Here is a 17,448-nt window from a genome sequence, read left to right on the forward strand (position 1 = left end):
GGGGGGGGAGGCGAAGCGGGGGGCAGGCCTGCGATAGCCGGCAGCAATCGCACCTTCATCATAAAAGGTGGTGCTATTGGGCACGAAATTGGAAGCGAAAAGGCTCTTTACCTTTTCGCTGTCCACGCTGTCTTCGCGGCATCCGCCCCGATGCTGCCCTGACTCCTCCTGTTCCGGTCTTGACGCCGCCCCTTTTTAGTGATCGCACACGAAAAGTCCCTTTTCTCCTGTGATCCCTTTGAAAAATGACCCCCTTAGTCCTGACACTCGCTTATCAGCTAATGTTGGACTAGAAGTTGCTGCAACCTCTCAGGAAGATGTGTTCCAGTCCCAAGTTGTTCTGGACTTTCTTTCGGAAGGTGGGGAGATTGTTTCACAATTGTACACGTTTGCTTTGTGGAATACCAATAAAGATCTGGTTGCCCCAGCCACAAGTGTCACTTCTAGCTTTTCTAGTTTTGGCAGACCGACTGAAATTACACTGGAAACTTTATGGACAGCTATAAAAGGTTTGATAAATGACCCCCTTAGATAGTTGTTATAGAATTGATTTAATATTTCCTGTACTGTTTCTGTTTTATTTATCCTATGTAACGTGTTGTCAAGTTGAAATACAATAAAATATAAAATTAAAAAAATAGCACTGGTTCCAATAAAGACACCAAGAGCACTCCATTAACAACCTCTATTTATTTATTTATTTATTTATTTATCTATTTATTTGTTTCAATATCTTAGATTCTATTGCTTCCAGAAAAATTCACTCCAGAGTGGATTACAATTTAACAATCATAAAATACACAAATTCAATAAATCACATAAAACAACCATAAAATAGACATTTAATAAGACAGTCACATATAAATAGAGAAAGAGTTGTTACCATTTAGCTGTATGCTTCCTTAAAATACAGAGCTTTAACCAGCTTCCTAAAAGCTTTCAAATCTCGCTCCTCCCTCATCTGCACTGGCAATAAGTTCCACAGTGTTGTGGAAACAAAAGAAAATGCTCTAGCCCATGCCTGTTCATGCACATAAGCATCTACAGACAGTACCTGCAATAGTCTGGTTCCTGAAGACCCTAGAGTCTGTGATGGAGTATGCCATTCAAATCTATTTCAAATTGCCCAGGGATATTCAGAATTTAGCAGCTTATGTGTAATTAACTAATAATCTAAATTTTGATCTCCAAGTAATAGGTAACCCATGTAAGAGAGTTATATGGTCTCGCTGCTTTAAGCCTATTCAAAGACGAGCAGCAGCATGTTGCACCAGCTGAAGCATTCATATAAGCTTATCTGGTCGTCCTACCCACAAACTGCTGCAATAGTCAATCTGCCCAAGAACCAATGTTTGTAATACTGTTCAAAAAAGATCTACTGACAGTAAAGGTTGTAATGGCCATAACATTATTCATTTATAAAATGCCACACTAGTCACTTGGCAAGTAAACGATTTTACACAGAAACATAGAAACATGACAGCAGAAAAAGAGTGCATGGCCCATCAAGTTGGTCCATCCGTCCAATTAATTTAGCATTATAATTCCCATCACTTCCTCTTAAATTCTCTGTATTTATCCCATGCTTTCTTGAATTCAGATATTGTTTTTGTATCCACCATCTCCACTAGGAGGCTGTTCCAAGCATCCACCACTCTCTTTGTAAAGAAATATTTCCTAAGATAACTCCTGAGTCTACCCTCTTTCAACATCATTGCATGAACCCTTATTCTAGAGCCTCCTTTCCATTGAAAGAGGCTCAACTCTTATGCATGGAAACCTTTGAGAAATTTGAATGTCTCTATCATATCTCCCCTATCTTGCCTTTCCTCCAGGGTATACATGTTTAGATCTTTTAAGTCTATCTCAATATGCTTTACAATGAAGATCACTGACCATTTTAGTAGCCATCTTCTGGATTGACTCCATCCTGTTTATATCCTTTTGAAGGTGCAATTTCCAGAACTTTACACAGTATTCCAAGTGAAGTCTCACCAGGGACCTATACAGGGGCAATATCACATTCCTATACAGCCAAGCATCTTTCTTGCTTTTACTGTCGTTTTATCCACCTATTTGGCCACCTTATGATCATCAGATACAAACACTCCCAGATCCCACTCTTCCTGTGTGCTTAGAATTTCACCTCCAATACTGTACTTTTCCCTTGCATTTTTGCATTCTAAATGCATTACTTTGCATTTTTTAGCATTAAATCTTAGCTGTCAGACCTTAGACCATACCTCGAGCTTTGCTAGATCCCTCCTCATGTTTTCCACACCTTCCTTGTTGTCCATTATGTTACAAATTTTGATATCATCGGCAAAAGGACATACTTTTCCAACAATCCTTCTGTTATGTTGCTCATAAAAATGTTGAAAAGAATTGGTTTAAGGATGGATCCTTGAGGCACCCTACTAGTAACATCCCCCTCCTCAGAGAAAACTCCATTTACCACTACCCTTTGTCACTTCCCAGTAGTCAGTTTCTCACCCAGTCAGTCACTCTAGGATCCATATCAAGAGCACTCTATTTATTTATAAGTCTTCTCTGTGGAACCGAGGCCTTGCTGAAATCCAAGTACATTATGTCTAGCGCTCTCCCTTGATCCAAATCTCTGATCCAATCAAAGAAATTGATCAGAATCATCTGAGAGGACTTACTTTTGGTAAAACCATGCTGCATCGGATCTTGCAATTTTAATGTTAATTAAGAATCTAAAAGAACCACCAAGCTTTGTATCTCTGATAAAATAAGTAGAGGAGCTCCCTGAAATGTTGTGCAGGAAATGGACCCTTGGGCCGAGGTGGGGTTGACGCTACCCGTAGGAAGGATCCTACAGGTCTCCACTGTTGGCAGGTGGAGTGGGCTGACTAACGGAGGCTGGCAGGAACTTCGCCAATACCAACCCTCGTTCCCCGCGGGTTGAGCCTTTGGATACCGGCGCCGGCTGGACTTAGGTGGGCCTCCGTATGTCGTTGTCGGTGGAAGGATGGAGACGTCAGCCCGGAGGCAGCAACAGCAGAACTGGAAAGTCTGTACTGGATGAGGCAGAGTCCCGGAGAACCGGGCGCCAATAGAATCAGAGTTAGACAGGGGGCGCCCAAGCAAGAACAGGCTGAAGCCTGAAAGGGCCAAGTCCAGGACGCAGACAGCAGAGGCGTCATAGAGCAAGCTGGAGTCAGGGCCGGTGGCAATCAAGGAGTAGTGGCAAGGCAAGGCTGAGGTCTGGGCTAGGAGATGAGCAATAGCGTAGGCAGGCAAAGTGGAGGTCTGGTCCAGGAGACGATCAATGGTGGTCAGACGACTCAGAGGTCATGTCCAGGAGAAGATCAATGGCATGGTCAGACGAAGCAGAGGTCGGGTCCAGGAGAAGATCAATAACGTGGTCAGGCAAGCAGAGGTGGAGCCAGGAGAAGATCAATGGCGTGGTCAGGCAAAGCAGAAGTTGGGTCCAAGAGATCAGTCCAAAGGAAAGCTGGGAATCAGAAATGCAGGAACGAAGAAGGTAATCAGGAACAGGAACTCGCAGGAATCAGGAACATGGAGGAAATCACCAGGAGGCAACGAAGTACACGTCCAGTGTGGAGACCTGTTGCAAAGAAAAGCTGGGCCTGGCCTTATATACCGGGACCCAGTGACATCATTGAGAAAGGGCTGGCAGCCTTAGTGTGCCGCAGGCCTGTTAAATAATTTAGAAAGGCACGCGCGCCTAGGAAACCAGACCTGCAGAGAAGGCAACAGCGGCATCTCTGCCGTGCCACGAGGCTGTCGGCAGCAGGCAGGGCCACAGCGAAGAGGGCAGCACTGAAGGCACTCCCTCCGCGTTGCGGAGGGGCCGGAGCTCGTTCCCGGGAAGGCAGCAGTGAAGGGTAAGGAAGGCCGGTCACAGGTTCTGTGGCCTGCCGACGCAACATGAAAATGAACACCATTAATATTTCCCTCTACAGAATACTTTCTGACTCAGAGAACTTTGTTTAAATATTTAACAAAAGACCATTATTAGCTAATCAATTTTTAATATGAGCCAAACTTTTCAGGCAACCTGCACTTTTTCATAAGGAAGAAATAACTGAATATCATCAGCATATATAACATAGCACAAACCTAGTGTCTGAAGAACCATTCCCAAAGACCATTTAATCCTACCCTCTATTTTCTGTCTTTTATCCAGTTACCAATCCAGAATAGGACACTGCCTTGGGTCCCATGATCTTCAATTTCCTGAGGACTCTCATGAGGGACTTTGTGAAATGCCTTCTGAAAATCCAAATACACTATATTAACTGGCTCACTTTTATCCACATATTTATTTATACCCTCATTAAAAATCTAGTAAATTGGTAAAGCAAGACATCCCTTTGCAAAGACCATGTTGACTGTCCCTCATTAAACCATGTCTATTTATGTGGTCAGTAATTTTGTTTTTAGAATAGCTTCAACTTTTTTGCCCAGCAAAAATGTCAGGCTTATCAGTCTATATTTTTCCAGATCACCCCTGGAGCCCTTTTAAAAACTGGCCTCACATTGCTCATCCTTCAGTCTTTTGGTACCATGGCTGTTTAAAATGATAGGTTGCAAATCACCAGAAACAGGTTTGCAATTTTGTTTTTGGCTTCCTTCAGAACTCTGGGGTGAATACCATTTGGTCCTAGTGATTTGTTATGCTTTAATCTGTCAATCTGAGTTATTATATCCTCTAGTTTCACAGCGATTCCATCTAGTTGCTCAAAGTTATCACCATCAAAAATATTTTTCCAGTGTTAGTATGACCCCGATATCTTCCTTAGTAAAGACAGAAACAAAGAATTAATTTCGTTTTTCTGTTATTTCCTTGTCCTCCCTGATCAATCCCTCCCAGATGGCTCCTTACTGAGCTCCCTAAGGTACAACATGCCCAGGAGTGACCTGCCTCTGGTGGCTGGGTTGGTTTTCAAACATCTGGAGCTGATGACATCAGAGTAGGCTGAATCAGGAGAAATGCTGGAGCTGAGAGGGACATCCTACAGCATGAAGAGAGATTGGGTGGATGGAGTTCCCCCTCCATAGCAACTGCTTTGTTTCAGGCTTCTTTAGAGTCAGTTTGTTTCTCTTCTAGTTATTGTCAGTTTGTTTCTCTTCTAGTTATCTGTTTCTCTTCTAGTTATTGATATATATATATGTATTAATTTGTTGGGGTTCTTTGCTGTTGAGTTTCTTTAAGATTCAAGGAAAAAAAAACACCAAAAAAACCCATTCTAGCTTTTAAGTAGATAGACTCTCTCTCTTAATTGTAAATCTCTGTTTAGATATTAATATATGGGGCATAAAGTGCTGTGGGATCATTTAAAACTAAGGACAAAATAAACTTCCAGAAAGTATCCTGCTCTACCTAGCTTGACCAAGGGTTAACTGTTTAATTCCCTCCCACCTAGGGGTGGGTGGGCAGAGAGGTAGGGTGGGAGGGAGTTAAACAGCAATTGGCAACAAGTTAAATTAGTAAATTGGTATTTCCTTAGGTGTTAACCATCAAATCAATTACCAAAATGAGGACTATCCAATGTAACTATTGTGGAGCCTTTATTCTGAAGGAAATCATCTGGAAACTTAGGCCTTGCCCCATTTGTTCAGAACTCTCTTCCTTGAAAAAGGAGCTGGCTGAAGTTAAAGCTGAATTAGCTTCAATAAAGAAAGTCTCACCCACTTTACATTATTCAGGAATTAATTCCCCATTACCACAGAAAAACCAAAAGTCAAAGAAAAAGAGATTTACAGTGGGCTCAGGTAAGATAAGACCTGTGACCCACAGACACCCATTATTGACAGATGTCCAGACCACAAGTCTATCCCCCCCCCCCCCCCCCACTCACACAGGGCATTAAGGAACTCAAAAAACAATAGGATTACAGTGGACTCTGGTAGAATTAGACCTGTGATGCAGACACACACTGTATCAAGTGCAACACGTACAAAAAGCCTTCTCTGTATTAAATACTGAAGAAGTTCTTGAGAAAATGATTGAAGTGTTATTTGTAAAGAAAGAAGAAACCCAAAGCATACAGATATTTTAGATCAGAAACCAAAGGAAAAGGCTCATTGTAATGGATGACTTTGTCATCAGACGCACTAATCTTTTCCTTTGCACAAATGCAAAGGAAAGGGTGAAGTGGATAACAAAACTCAACTAAAGTCACAAAAGGAGTCCAGGAAAAGCAGTAACCTGAACGAGGAAAGCTGGAAAGCTATGAACACAAATGCTCATAGTTTGGGCAATAAAATCCCAGATCTGCAAGCCCTAATGGTAGAGGCAGACTTGGATGTTGTTGCTGTCACGGAATCTCATGATTGGGATATGGCAATACCGGGCTTTAACTTGTTAAGGAAGGACAGAGAGGATAGGAAAGGGGGAAGAGTGGACCTTTATGTCAGAAACAACATCCAAGCATCTGAGCTGCAAGGAAGATGGGACAATGAAGAAGCACTATGGACCGACCTAAAAAAAGATGATGGGGCATCCATTTATATTGGAGTGGTTTACAGGCCTCCAAATCAAAAGGAAGAGCATGACAGAGATCTGGTTGAAGACATCCAAAAGATGGGAAAGAAGGGAGAAGTGGTGATCGTTGGAGACTTTAATCTGCCGGATGTAGACTGGAGAATCCCTTCTGCAGAATCTAACAATAGTAGAGAAATAGTGGATGCCCTGCAAGGGGCTTTGTTCAAACAAATGGTAATGGAACCCACGAGAGAGGGAGCTATACTCAACTTAGTGCTCACTAATGGAGATAATGTCTCTGATGTCCAGGTGGGCGCCCACCTCAGCACCAGTGATCATCATACAGTATGGTTTCATATCACACAAAGGATATGGAGAAGAATCACGAAGACCTGAGTTTTGCAGTTCAAAAACACAGACTTTGATAAAATGGGGAAGTACCTGGAGGAAGAACTAGAAGGCTGGGAGAACAAGAGAGATGTGGAACAACAGTGGACCAAACTAAAAGGAGCAATTACCAAGGCAAATAATCTATATGTTAGAAAAGTAAATAAAAGCAAAAGAAAAATGAAACCTATCTGGTTCTCAAAGGAGGTGGCTGGCAAAATAAAGGCTAAAAGAACAGCGTTCAAGAAATATCAAGGATCCCAAAGGGAGGAGCACAAAGAAGAGTATCTGGTAGAACTGAGGGAGACAAAGAAAGTAATCAAGACTGCAAAAAGACAAGCAGAAGAAAGGATTGCCAAAGAGGTAAAGAGAGGTGACAAAACATTTTTCAGATACATCAGAGAAAGGAGAAAAGTTCAAAGTGGTATAGTGAAATTGAAAGGTGAAAAGGATCAATGTGTGGAGAGAGATGAAGAAATGGCAGAAATATTAAATGAATACTTCAGTTCGGTGTTCACTAAAGAGGACCCTGGAGAAGGACCGACACTAGTTAACAAGAAACTGGAGGGGAGTGGAGTAGATGTAACTCCATTTACAGTAGAGAATGTATGGGAAGAGCTGGGGAAACTGAAAGTGGACAAAGCCATTGGGCCTGATGAGGTTCATCCCAGGATACCGAGGGAGCACAGAGATGTGCTGGCAGGTCCGCTGAGTGGCCTGTTCAATAGATCCCTAGAAATGGGAGTGGTGCCGAGTGATTGGAGAAGAGTGGTAGTGGTCCCTCTTCACAAGAGTGGGAGTAGAGAGGAGGCTGGAAACTACAGGCCGGTTAGCCTCACCTCAGTGGTGGGAAAAGTAATGGAGTTGCTGCTGAAAAAAAGAATAGTGAACTATCTACAGTCAGGAGAATTGCTGGATGAGAGGCAGCGTGGATTCACCAGGGGAAGATCCTGTCAGACAAATCTGATTGACTTTTTTGACTGGGTGACTAGGGAATTGGATCGAGGAAGAGCGCTTGATGTCATCTACTTGGATTTCAGCAAAGCTTTTGATACGGTCCCGCACAGGAGGCTTGTGAATAAAACGAGAAGCTTAGGAGTGTGTGCCGAGGTGGTGGCCTGGATTGTAAACTGGTTGACGGACAGAAGACAATGTGTGATGGTAAATGGAACTTACTCTGAAGAGAGGGCGGTGTTAAGCGGAGTGCCGCAAGGATCGGTGTTGGGACCGGTCCTGTTCAATATCTATGTGAGCGACATAGCGGACGAGATAGAAGATAAGGTTTGTCTTTTTGGGGACACACCCGACCACACAGAGAACCTTTACCCTACGAAGTTCCTCTGACTGTACATCCTCCGGGGTGGTGTATATTATTAGTTGTCCATGCAAGAAATTATACGTGGATAAAACGTCCAGAATGATTAAAACACGTATAATTGAACATAGATCGAATATTAATACTCATCGGGAAAATGCCCCTTTGGTGGAACACTGGGCTCAACACTCTCATACTGTATCTGACCTTAAATTTTTTGTTATTGATGTGGTCCGCCCTCCTGAGCACGGGGGGGGGGGGGGGGGTAATTACTCTGATATTTTGATAAAGTGGGAATAAAAATGGATCTATCTCTTGGATACGGTTGTTCCTAATGGATTGAATTGTGATCTTGAGTGGAGTTTTTTTTACTTGAGATTCATCTGCTATGTTCTGATTGGCTACTCATTCCTGCATTGTGATTGGTTGTTCTCATTCGCGCCAAAATGATCTGAGCATTTAAATCTCTTTTACACTGTAAGATTGATGCACTCCCTGTAAAGTTCTACTCGTATACAGATAAGGTAAGTCCTGATACGCTTTTATGTTTGAATTTGTCTTTGTTAAAGTCATTTCTGTGTCGGCTGCATCCCTATATATCGTTGATCCAGTTTTCTTGAACTTGATATTTATACTTGTCTTTGCAGAATAATTGGTCTAACGGTGTTGCCCCGCCTGACGCAGCCAGTTTGGCGAAACACGGGGTCTGTGTCGGGGGACCCTGATCTTGAATTGGAATATTATAATTAACAGTGGAGTTGCTGTATAAATAAAAAATCTTTATGAAACTTTTTTGGATCAGCAAAATATTTGTCTGCACTTCTCGTGGTTTTACTGAATTTTAAAAAGAACATGTGTATTGTGTAAGTGTGTGTGGGTAGATTTAGTGATATAATTCAAAAAGCGAACTTTGAAAATTGGTATATCTTATGCACATGGCATACATTATTAAGGATGTTTGAAAATTACCCTCTTTTAACTAGCTTTCAGGAGTTTTACCTTCTTCATCAGGTTAAATACAATGAGAAAATGAAAGATGATGTTGCCTGAAGAATATACATTACAATGGTGGTATGAAGGTGGAAGACATAGTAATATGGTAGCTGGATGGTGAGAAGGCTGACAGGGAGACAGGATAATGCCGGAGGATGTGGTAAAAGCTGTTAGTGTAGATGGGTTTAACAAGGGTTTGGAGAAGTTCCTGGAGGAAAAGTCCATAACCCATTATTAAGATGGGAAATCCACTGCCTATCCACTGCGTATCCTTTTGGGGATCCTGCCAGTTACTTCTGACCTGGATTGATCACTATTGGAATAGGATACTGAGCTTGGTGGACCTTTGGTTTGGCTCAGTATGGCACATCCTATGTCTGAATGGCCTCCTGTTTTCTTGCATGTCTCCCATTATTTCTCTCAGATACCTATGTAACCGGGGCCTACCCTGTACGCTGATTTTTTATTTACTGTTCATTCACACTAAACCTATTCAATAACAAACACAGAAGACAGAAGTTATACAAACTACAAAAATTATTAAAAAACAAAACACACAAAAATGTATTTTTTTGTCCCTGCTTTTTGATGAGGTGGGCATGGAGAACAGCCATTTTCTGATTCCTCTTTAAAGGATGATGTTGGGTCCTGGCCAAGAATCTTGGAGACTGCCTCTGTCTCTTCCTTCTTTCACATCTCCTCCTGCTGATCCTGGCGGCAGAGCATGAACAGGTTCAGGCAACACTGAAAGAAAAAAAAAAAAAGAATAGATAGTCAGGATCCCTTACAGATAATACAGAAAGCAGGAAAAAAGCTAGCATATACAGTTGCATCTTCAATAGAGCCATTTCTTTACTTCCAGAGCAAACCCCAGGAATGGGTGCATGCTTCTATTTGTGGCATCCCAGTCTGCAGGAAACTGGCCCTTTGAAAATGCTGCTACATATAATAGGTAGGTAGCCAGGAGAAAAGATAAAAAGTGTGAAGAAACTCATATACAAAAAGATAATAGTTACACTATGAAGCATGAACAAATAATCTAGAGGCAATATGCACAGAAGAGAGAAGGCACAGTGTAATCAAGAAAGACAGACAAGCATCATGACTCAGGAAACACAGAAAGAGCATGTGACTTTCTATTGCATGCAACAGATGGTCATGCCCAAAGCACAGAAAGGAAACATTGCTAAAGCTCACATACACATGTGCACAATTGAGAAGAGAGAGCATACAGTCTGAAAAAGTTGGACCTAATGACAGACACAGACAAAAGAGGAGAACCCAGCAGGTGCTGCACGAGGATGTCTAACAGAGATAGATACCATATGAAAAGACATTTGCAGACACACACACCCACACATGTGCAGGAAAATACTCAAGGGGGTTGATCTTCTCTCCTAGCCATAGCTGGTCCTCTGGGTCTTCATATGCCTAAGGGTCCATCATCAACCAATGGGGTATTTTTATTCCCTCTTGTTCTGCCTCCTGGAAATCAGGAGACATCATGGCTTGCTCTGATCTCTAGACCAGGATCACGAACACCACAGGGTCTGGGTTGATCTGAACATATAAAAAAAGAAGGCACTTCTTCGTGGACCAAGTCTAACAAATGCAAAGCAAAATATTAGTCTAGAGAAAAGACTAAGTCTCACTCTGGAAGCACAGATTGGATCCATCAACAATGTGTGCAGACCTTACCCTCTCACACAAAAAGGTAGGATACAATATATGTTAAACTTACTGGAGCTGGGAGAAGAATCCGCCAGGAAGGTCATCCTGGTTCCAGTATTGATTCTAGAGGACCTGTTTCAGGAATGTAGGCTGATGGCAATTGGGTCTGTTGGCTGTCATCTCTTTCTATCAGTTAATGAGTATGAGGATTCAAGGTTTATATTCTGTCCAGAATTAACGGAAGGGCCCCAGAAAGGGCCTCAGACTGACAGCATTTAAAGAAGCTACTTCTATTTGTGCTACCTAGGCAGTGCTGTCTGGAACCTGCTAGGCTGCTACTCTTTGGTAGTTCTAAACAGCAGGTTTTAGAGAAGAAGCAAGAAAACTAAGTGGCAACAGCTATTCTTTTGCATCTAGATGTTTCTATTTGTGTGTACATGACATTGTTATCTCTTCATGCACTGACATATATCCCTGATTAAATCAGTGACAGCAGGATGTGAGCAGGGCATGACAGCTGTGTTGTAGAATGTGGTAGGATGCATGCAGGAGTGCGATGTATGAAGGCAGAACAGCCTCAATTATGGCGAGGCTGCTGGTGATGCAGTGGTGGAGCCCCAATTTATGGCAAATGAGGCTTCAGTGGCCCTATGCCCCTAGCCTTGCAGGCTTGTGTAGAACTGGGTGGTGAGGTTGTGAGGCCATGATAGCAATGCAGGAATTGAGGATTGTATGGTGTGAGTAAAGGTAAAGATGTTTAGCTGTTATCCTCTGAAAACTGTGCCTTTGAATTAAAAAAAATAATTTATAACCTTTAATGCTTCATTTTTTTAAGGAACTTTGGGTGTAAGATTTTGCATTGGCAGTGAAATATTAAGATTCAAAAAGTGTTTTTAAATTCTGACACATAATCGATTTAGAGACTTATATGTTGTCACATTTATGTCCTTATTGTCCATAAAAATCAAGGCCCATGCCATGCTACTGGTAGTCATCAATATACTTTGTATATACTTTTATTTCTTTATCCATGTGATCGACCATAGAGATGCAATAGTACTATGGTGAAGGACACTAAATCTTAGTATGGCCTGATATCAATGTGAACTTTGGTATGTGCATTAAGGACTACATATTCAATAGGGCAACCAACTGGCAATGTCAGTGAATAGTTTTCATCCTGCACAAACCCAGCCTGTTACTTAAGCACAAAGTACCCACATGATTTGTATTGGAAGATCAGGTTGTTGTGGAGTTACAAGTACATGCATATTTTAAGACCTTTCAGATGAAGGCATAAAGTACATGCATTAGCAAAGCACATATATTTCTTAAATTAAATGCATGTGTAACGTTTTCAACCATGCTTCTGGAATGACTCTTTTTAATGCTCTAAAAAGTGCATCCACTTATGGGGAGTCATCATTCTACCTAGGTAGCTCCTTTTTTTTTTTTTTTTTAATCTTTATAGATCCCAATTAAGCCTTTGAAAATGTACTCATCATTGACATGTTTTTAGTGATATTACAGTACTGCTAGGGAGATAGAAAGTGATTCCTAGTGCCTGTATTTATAATGCTACAGGATTGCTATGAGCATCAATATCAATCAAATGGAGACCTTGCAAACTACAAATGGCCTGAAAGTTAAGAAATTCCTTACTGTCCTACCCAAAGAAATGTAATTTCTGCTCTTCAGTACTTCCTGTCTGGACAATAAGGTATAGATAAGGATTTCATGATTCACCAGTCACCATAGATAAATGCTGAAATATAGAGATTGGCTCTAGATATAAATCCTTAGGTCCCTTTGTTCTACTCATATTCCTTACCTACTGCATTATGACAGAGCATTTTAGATCTCGGACTGTACCCTTGATTAGCCACCACTTATTTCTCTGTTCCTGTGCCATACTTTTTTGAATTCTGATACTGTCCCAACCTCCTCTACTGTAGGCTATTACATGCATCCATTAGACTTCCTGTGATTATATCTGATTCTTTGTCCCTCCAATCTCATTCTATGACTCCATGTTTTACTAAAAATACTGGCCTGGTGTGCATTTTTTGCACCCTTGAGGAATGCAAAATTTCCTGTCCTGCGAGGCATAGACATTTAGCTCCTTCTTAATGTAGATATTCATGGATGCCTAAATTCATGGTTGTTGTAGTGATCATAGATCTCAACTGCTCATCTTTTGTTCATTTATAGTAGAACCAGAATATTAATCTTACACAGCTTTTGCATTTTTTAAATATTTGCAGGCCCAATTAAGAGAAAATAAAACAAATCTTAACACGATTGTATTGTTCTAAGTGGGCTATAAGAATTTAAAAATAAATCAAATCAATCAATCAATCAATCAATAAATCCAGATAACATTTTCATGAAAAATAAGAATATGACTAGAGAAATTCATGGCAAGAAAATAAAATAAATATTAATGGTATAGTGTGTTACTTACATTATCACATCTAAGGCATACTTCATTCATACCATCAGCAACAGGAATTAGCAATTTAATTCCAAATTTTTTCCCTGCCACATTTACATCGGGTACGATTTCACATCCTGGATGAAAAAGAAGAAAGCAACATGAGAAATAATTTATGCAAGTCAGTTCTAAGATACATAATACTTGGCGCAAACATTTTGTGATGCTTATATTCATATCTGAGCTACTGTAGCATTACTGTTGCATCTTTACATAATATTTTATTGGCTTTGCCAAATACAGAGCTTGTTCATTGCTTTAAGCTGTGAGAAATAATGACAAAACAAAAATCATAGGAAACTCTTATTTCTTAGAACAGTGGATCACAAACCTGTCCTAGGGGACCCACAACCAGTCAGGCTTTCAGGATATCCACAATGAATATGCATAAAATATATTTGCATGCAAATTTCTCTCATGCATATTTGTGGTGGATACTGGATATCCTGACAAGCTGACTAGCTGGGGATCCCCCAAGACAGATTTATGATCCATTGTTCTAAGAAGAAAGACAATCACACTGCAAAGATGTTTCCCAAATCTGTCCTGATGACTGTGCAGCGCAGTCAGATATTCAGGATACCCAGAATGACTAGGCATGAAATTAGCATGCACCAGTGTTTCAGTGTATGCAAATATATCTCACGCCTATTCCTTATGGATAACCTGCAAACCTGACTTTGTGTGGCACCTCGGACAGGCTTAGAAAGCCCTGTCCTAAAGTCTAATTCAATAAAGATTTTTTCCACAGAATAGGAAAACGTGTTTTTTGAATAAGTCATATGGTTTACAAACACAATATAGTAGAAATGTCCTATGTGCTAGCTTGCATGCATCACTTAATGATATTGTGCACTATATTAAAGAAAAAAAACTTATAGAAAATAGATATAATGGGTGACATATTCAAAGCACATTCAGCGCTCGATAGCCGGATAAGTAGGACCATATCTGGGTATATTCAGCGGCCCGCTAGATAGCTGGATAAGTAGGACCACAACTGGGTATATTCAGTGGCCCGCTAGATAGCTGGATAAGTAGGACCACATCTGGGTATATTCAGCGGCCCGCTAGACAGCCGGATAAGTAGGACCTCATCTGGGTATATTCAGTGGCCCGCGAGATAGCTGGATAAGTAGGACCACATCTGGGTATATTCAGCGGCCTGCTAGATAGCTGGATAAGTAGGACCACATCTGGGTATATTCAGCGGCCTGCTAGATAGCCAAATAAGTAATTTATTTGACTACCTTTTAGCCACATAAAAAGTGGGTGGGCAGTAGGCTGATCAAGGCAGTCCTACTTATTTTGGTTAAGTTAATTGGATAAGTTAGACCAGCCATAGAGCCAGTCTAACTTAGCCGGATATGACTTAATTAGCTAAGTAGCGATTTGGTCGCAGATATTCAGCAACATATCCCTTATAATTTACTCAGATATGTTATACCAGTGAGAACATATAGATTTCCATACATACATATATATTTTATATATAGCTATAGGGCTGCACTGGATCTCTGCAGTTTTATGTAAGTGTTGTTTGCCAGGCTCACACGCCCTGTCCCACCCCTGTCTCCACCACAGATTACGTTATTGTCTTCATTTCCCTGTCTCCTCACCTTGTTGTCTCTTTCAGGTATACATCCTGCTGCCTGATATTATGCACATCTGGGAAAGGGGAAGAGCGAGCCCACCGAACAAGCCCAAGCACTCATATCATCACAGATTGTGGGAATGAAGGAAAAAATAAAAAATGCTTGCCCATATTTCGAAATGATAAAGAGGAATTTTCTTACACTAGCCCAGCTGCTTGGAAGCCCTGAAACAAGGCACGTCTCACAAATATACAAGTCTATGGAAGTACTGCATGTACCTAAAAGCATGTAAATATCTTTAACCCAAATTTTAGTTTAGGCACATTTCCAAAATGTAGAAGTCATATAGTAGGGTACCTAGGCAGCTTCTGCAATGAATACTCATGCCTTCCATGGCCACAAGGATTCCTCTAAGACACTCTTTCATATTTTTATCCTCCTTTATCAGCCACCCTTTGTTATTTTTCTCTTCACCACAGAGGTTACTTGACTGTACTCTCATTAAACCTTCTTTCAAGACAATGACAATCATCATTGATTAAATCCTATCAAAGACTATATAGAATAGTCTGAGCCTTTTTATTTCACACACACTTTTCTAGGATGCCAGTTGTAATGCATACAGGCTCCATACAGAAAGATCACGCTGTACTGCAGAAATAAATCACACTTCAGAACACCTATGTCTCCTTTGATCTGATTTTGACAATAAGTCAGCTTTGGGAACCTACAAAACATTGATGATAACCCTTAGTCTTACCTCTGCCAGTACTAACAGATCTCTCAACTCTAAAATCTCAACGATAATGTTAAAAGACCTCCTCTTCCTCATATCCTGCTCAAAAATCAGTAACAGAGCATACACCAGAAATTACAGTTTTGTAGGAATCTTACAGGGGTATCGACAGGAATGCTTCTGCTATATTCCCTGTACTGGACCGAGAAGGCCATCGCATTTCACTTCGGCCACCTTCTTTAAGTCCCTACTTATCCAAGCTGGGTTTGAACTGATGGTCCTGGAGGTGAAAAGCTCTGTTACAAAGTGATGTTTGAGCGATCAAGTCCCTGATAAGCTAAAAAAGTGATATCCAAGTTCCAACAGCATGAGGTTTCCAGTTTTTTGTCAGAGGAAAACAAATCATCATCTGATGTTACTGAATTCTGTCTATGTGAGTGACTTACTATTTATGTGTTGAAGACATGATACTAGACTAGGTGTATCTTTGGTCTGAACCAAAGGGTACTGCTTTATTAACACAAAACGTTCATAGTAAAGATTTATAATTTGCTCAAAACAATTTTGATACTATGAAAGTGCTCAATGGTTTAGGTGCAAAGTACTTTTGTCAGCAGGATTGCTGCTCTGTTATTGAATATCTAAGATGCAAACATTCAAAGCCAGGGAACGTTACCCTTAATGTTTTCAATTACTTCTGAGTCAGTATTACAACTAGTTTCAAAGCCATAGAGGCTGATGTAGTAAACAGCACGAATGTTCGCAATCGCAATATCATGCACTAAAAGCTCCTGAGCTTGTTATCTATCCTTTTAAGTTGTGTTATTGAGCTATTGATTAATAAGCTCAAAATCTATATAAAAAAAATAAAGAGCTGAATAATTATGCAAGTCTTTTCTTTACCTATGAATGCATAGATAAATATTGCACATTAAAACGTGCAAAGTTTATGTATTTATTTATTTTTAATTTTTATATACTGAGGTTCTTGTATCAGATACAAATCACTCCTGTTTACATAAAACAGTGAGATGCCCAAAAGGGAGAGGCTTTACATATAACTATAAAAAAAAGTAGTTTAGCGCTAATCCATTACCATGAGAAACTTAACTACACTTCAGGGAGGTGTAATTAACACTGTTAAAGTTAGCTTTAACATACTAAATGTAACATGAGAAATTTACCACACACCTCACTTGAATGCCATTATCACGGGCCATTAATGGCCCATGTTATTTTAGTTTTGTACATCAGACTCTGGAAGCCTTGCAGTAGTTTGAATCATTATTATTATGCATAGGCTAAAGAGTCTTTCAAAGACATTCTGTTTATAGAGTTCCTAGACTTATACATTTTATACTTCAGTCTGTTTAGCTAAATTTATGCTATGAATTCCTATATTTTCAAATTAATTAAGAAATGTAGCCAATATCTTTCTAGATTTATCTTTCATCTAGTGCACATTCTTTGAGGAAGTAACATAGATGCCGCTGCTCATAAAGCATATTTGATTGCACGGGCAGAGACGTAGCTGAGGGGCAGTAATACTTTATGTAGTTTTGCCACAAAGGCAAGAGAAACATGCCAGAGCAAGCAACCAAGAAGATAATCTAAGTCAGTAATAACAGACTGCAGCACAGAGAGACCTTACTCGTTATGTGCAAGCTTTTATCTTTAGAAATTATTTAAAAAGCATTGCTGCTAAAGACAGGAAAGAGATCTGAAAAGCACAGAGGCAAAAACTCCTCTGCAGATATTCAACACTATTAATAGTTTAAATTC

General features: G+C 40.4%; 1 protein-coding gene across 2 annotated transcripts in view; it reads right to left on the reverse strand.

Annotated features, from left to right (window-relative positions):
• Nucleotides 1-17,448, reverse strand: part of FERMT1 (fermitin family member 1) — a 213,159-nt gene that overhangs the window by 22,905 nt on the left and 172,806 nt on the right. For both annotated transcript variants that reach the window (XM_029593498.1, XM_029593499.1), the window contains one exon: nucleotides 13,306-13,412. In XM_029593498.1, coding sequence (XP_029449358.1) covers nucleotides 13,306-13,412 — 107 coding nt within the window. The remainder of the gene's footprint in view (nucleotides 1-13,305; nucleotides 13,413-17,448) is intronic.

The sequence above is a fragment of the Rhinatrema bivittatum genome, chromosome 3 (assembly GCF_901001135.1).
Source record: "Rhinatrema bivittatum chromosome 3, aRhiBiv1.1, whole genome shotgun sequence".
Classification (NCBI taxonomy): Eukaryota; Metazoa; Chordata; class Amphibia; order Gymnophiona; family Rhinatrematidae; genus Rhinatrema; species Rhinatrema bivittatum.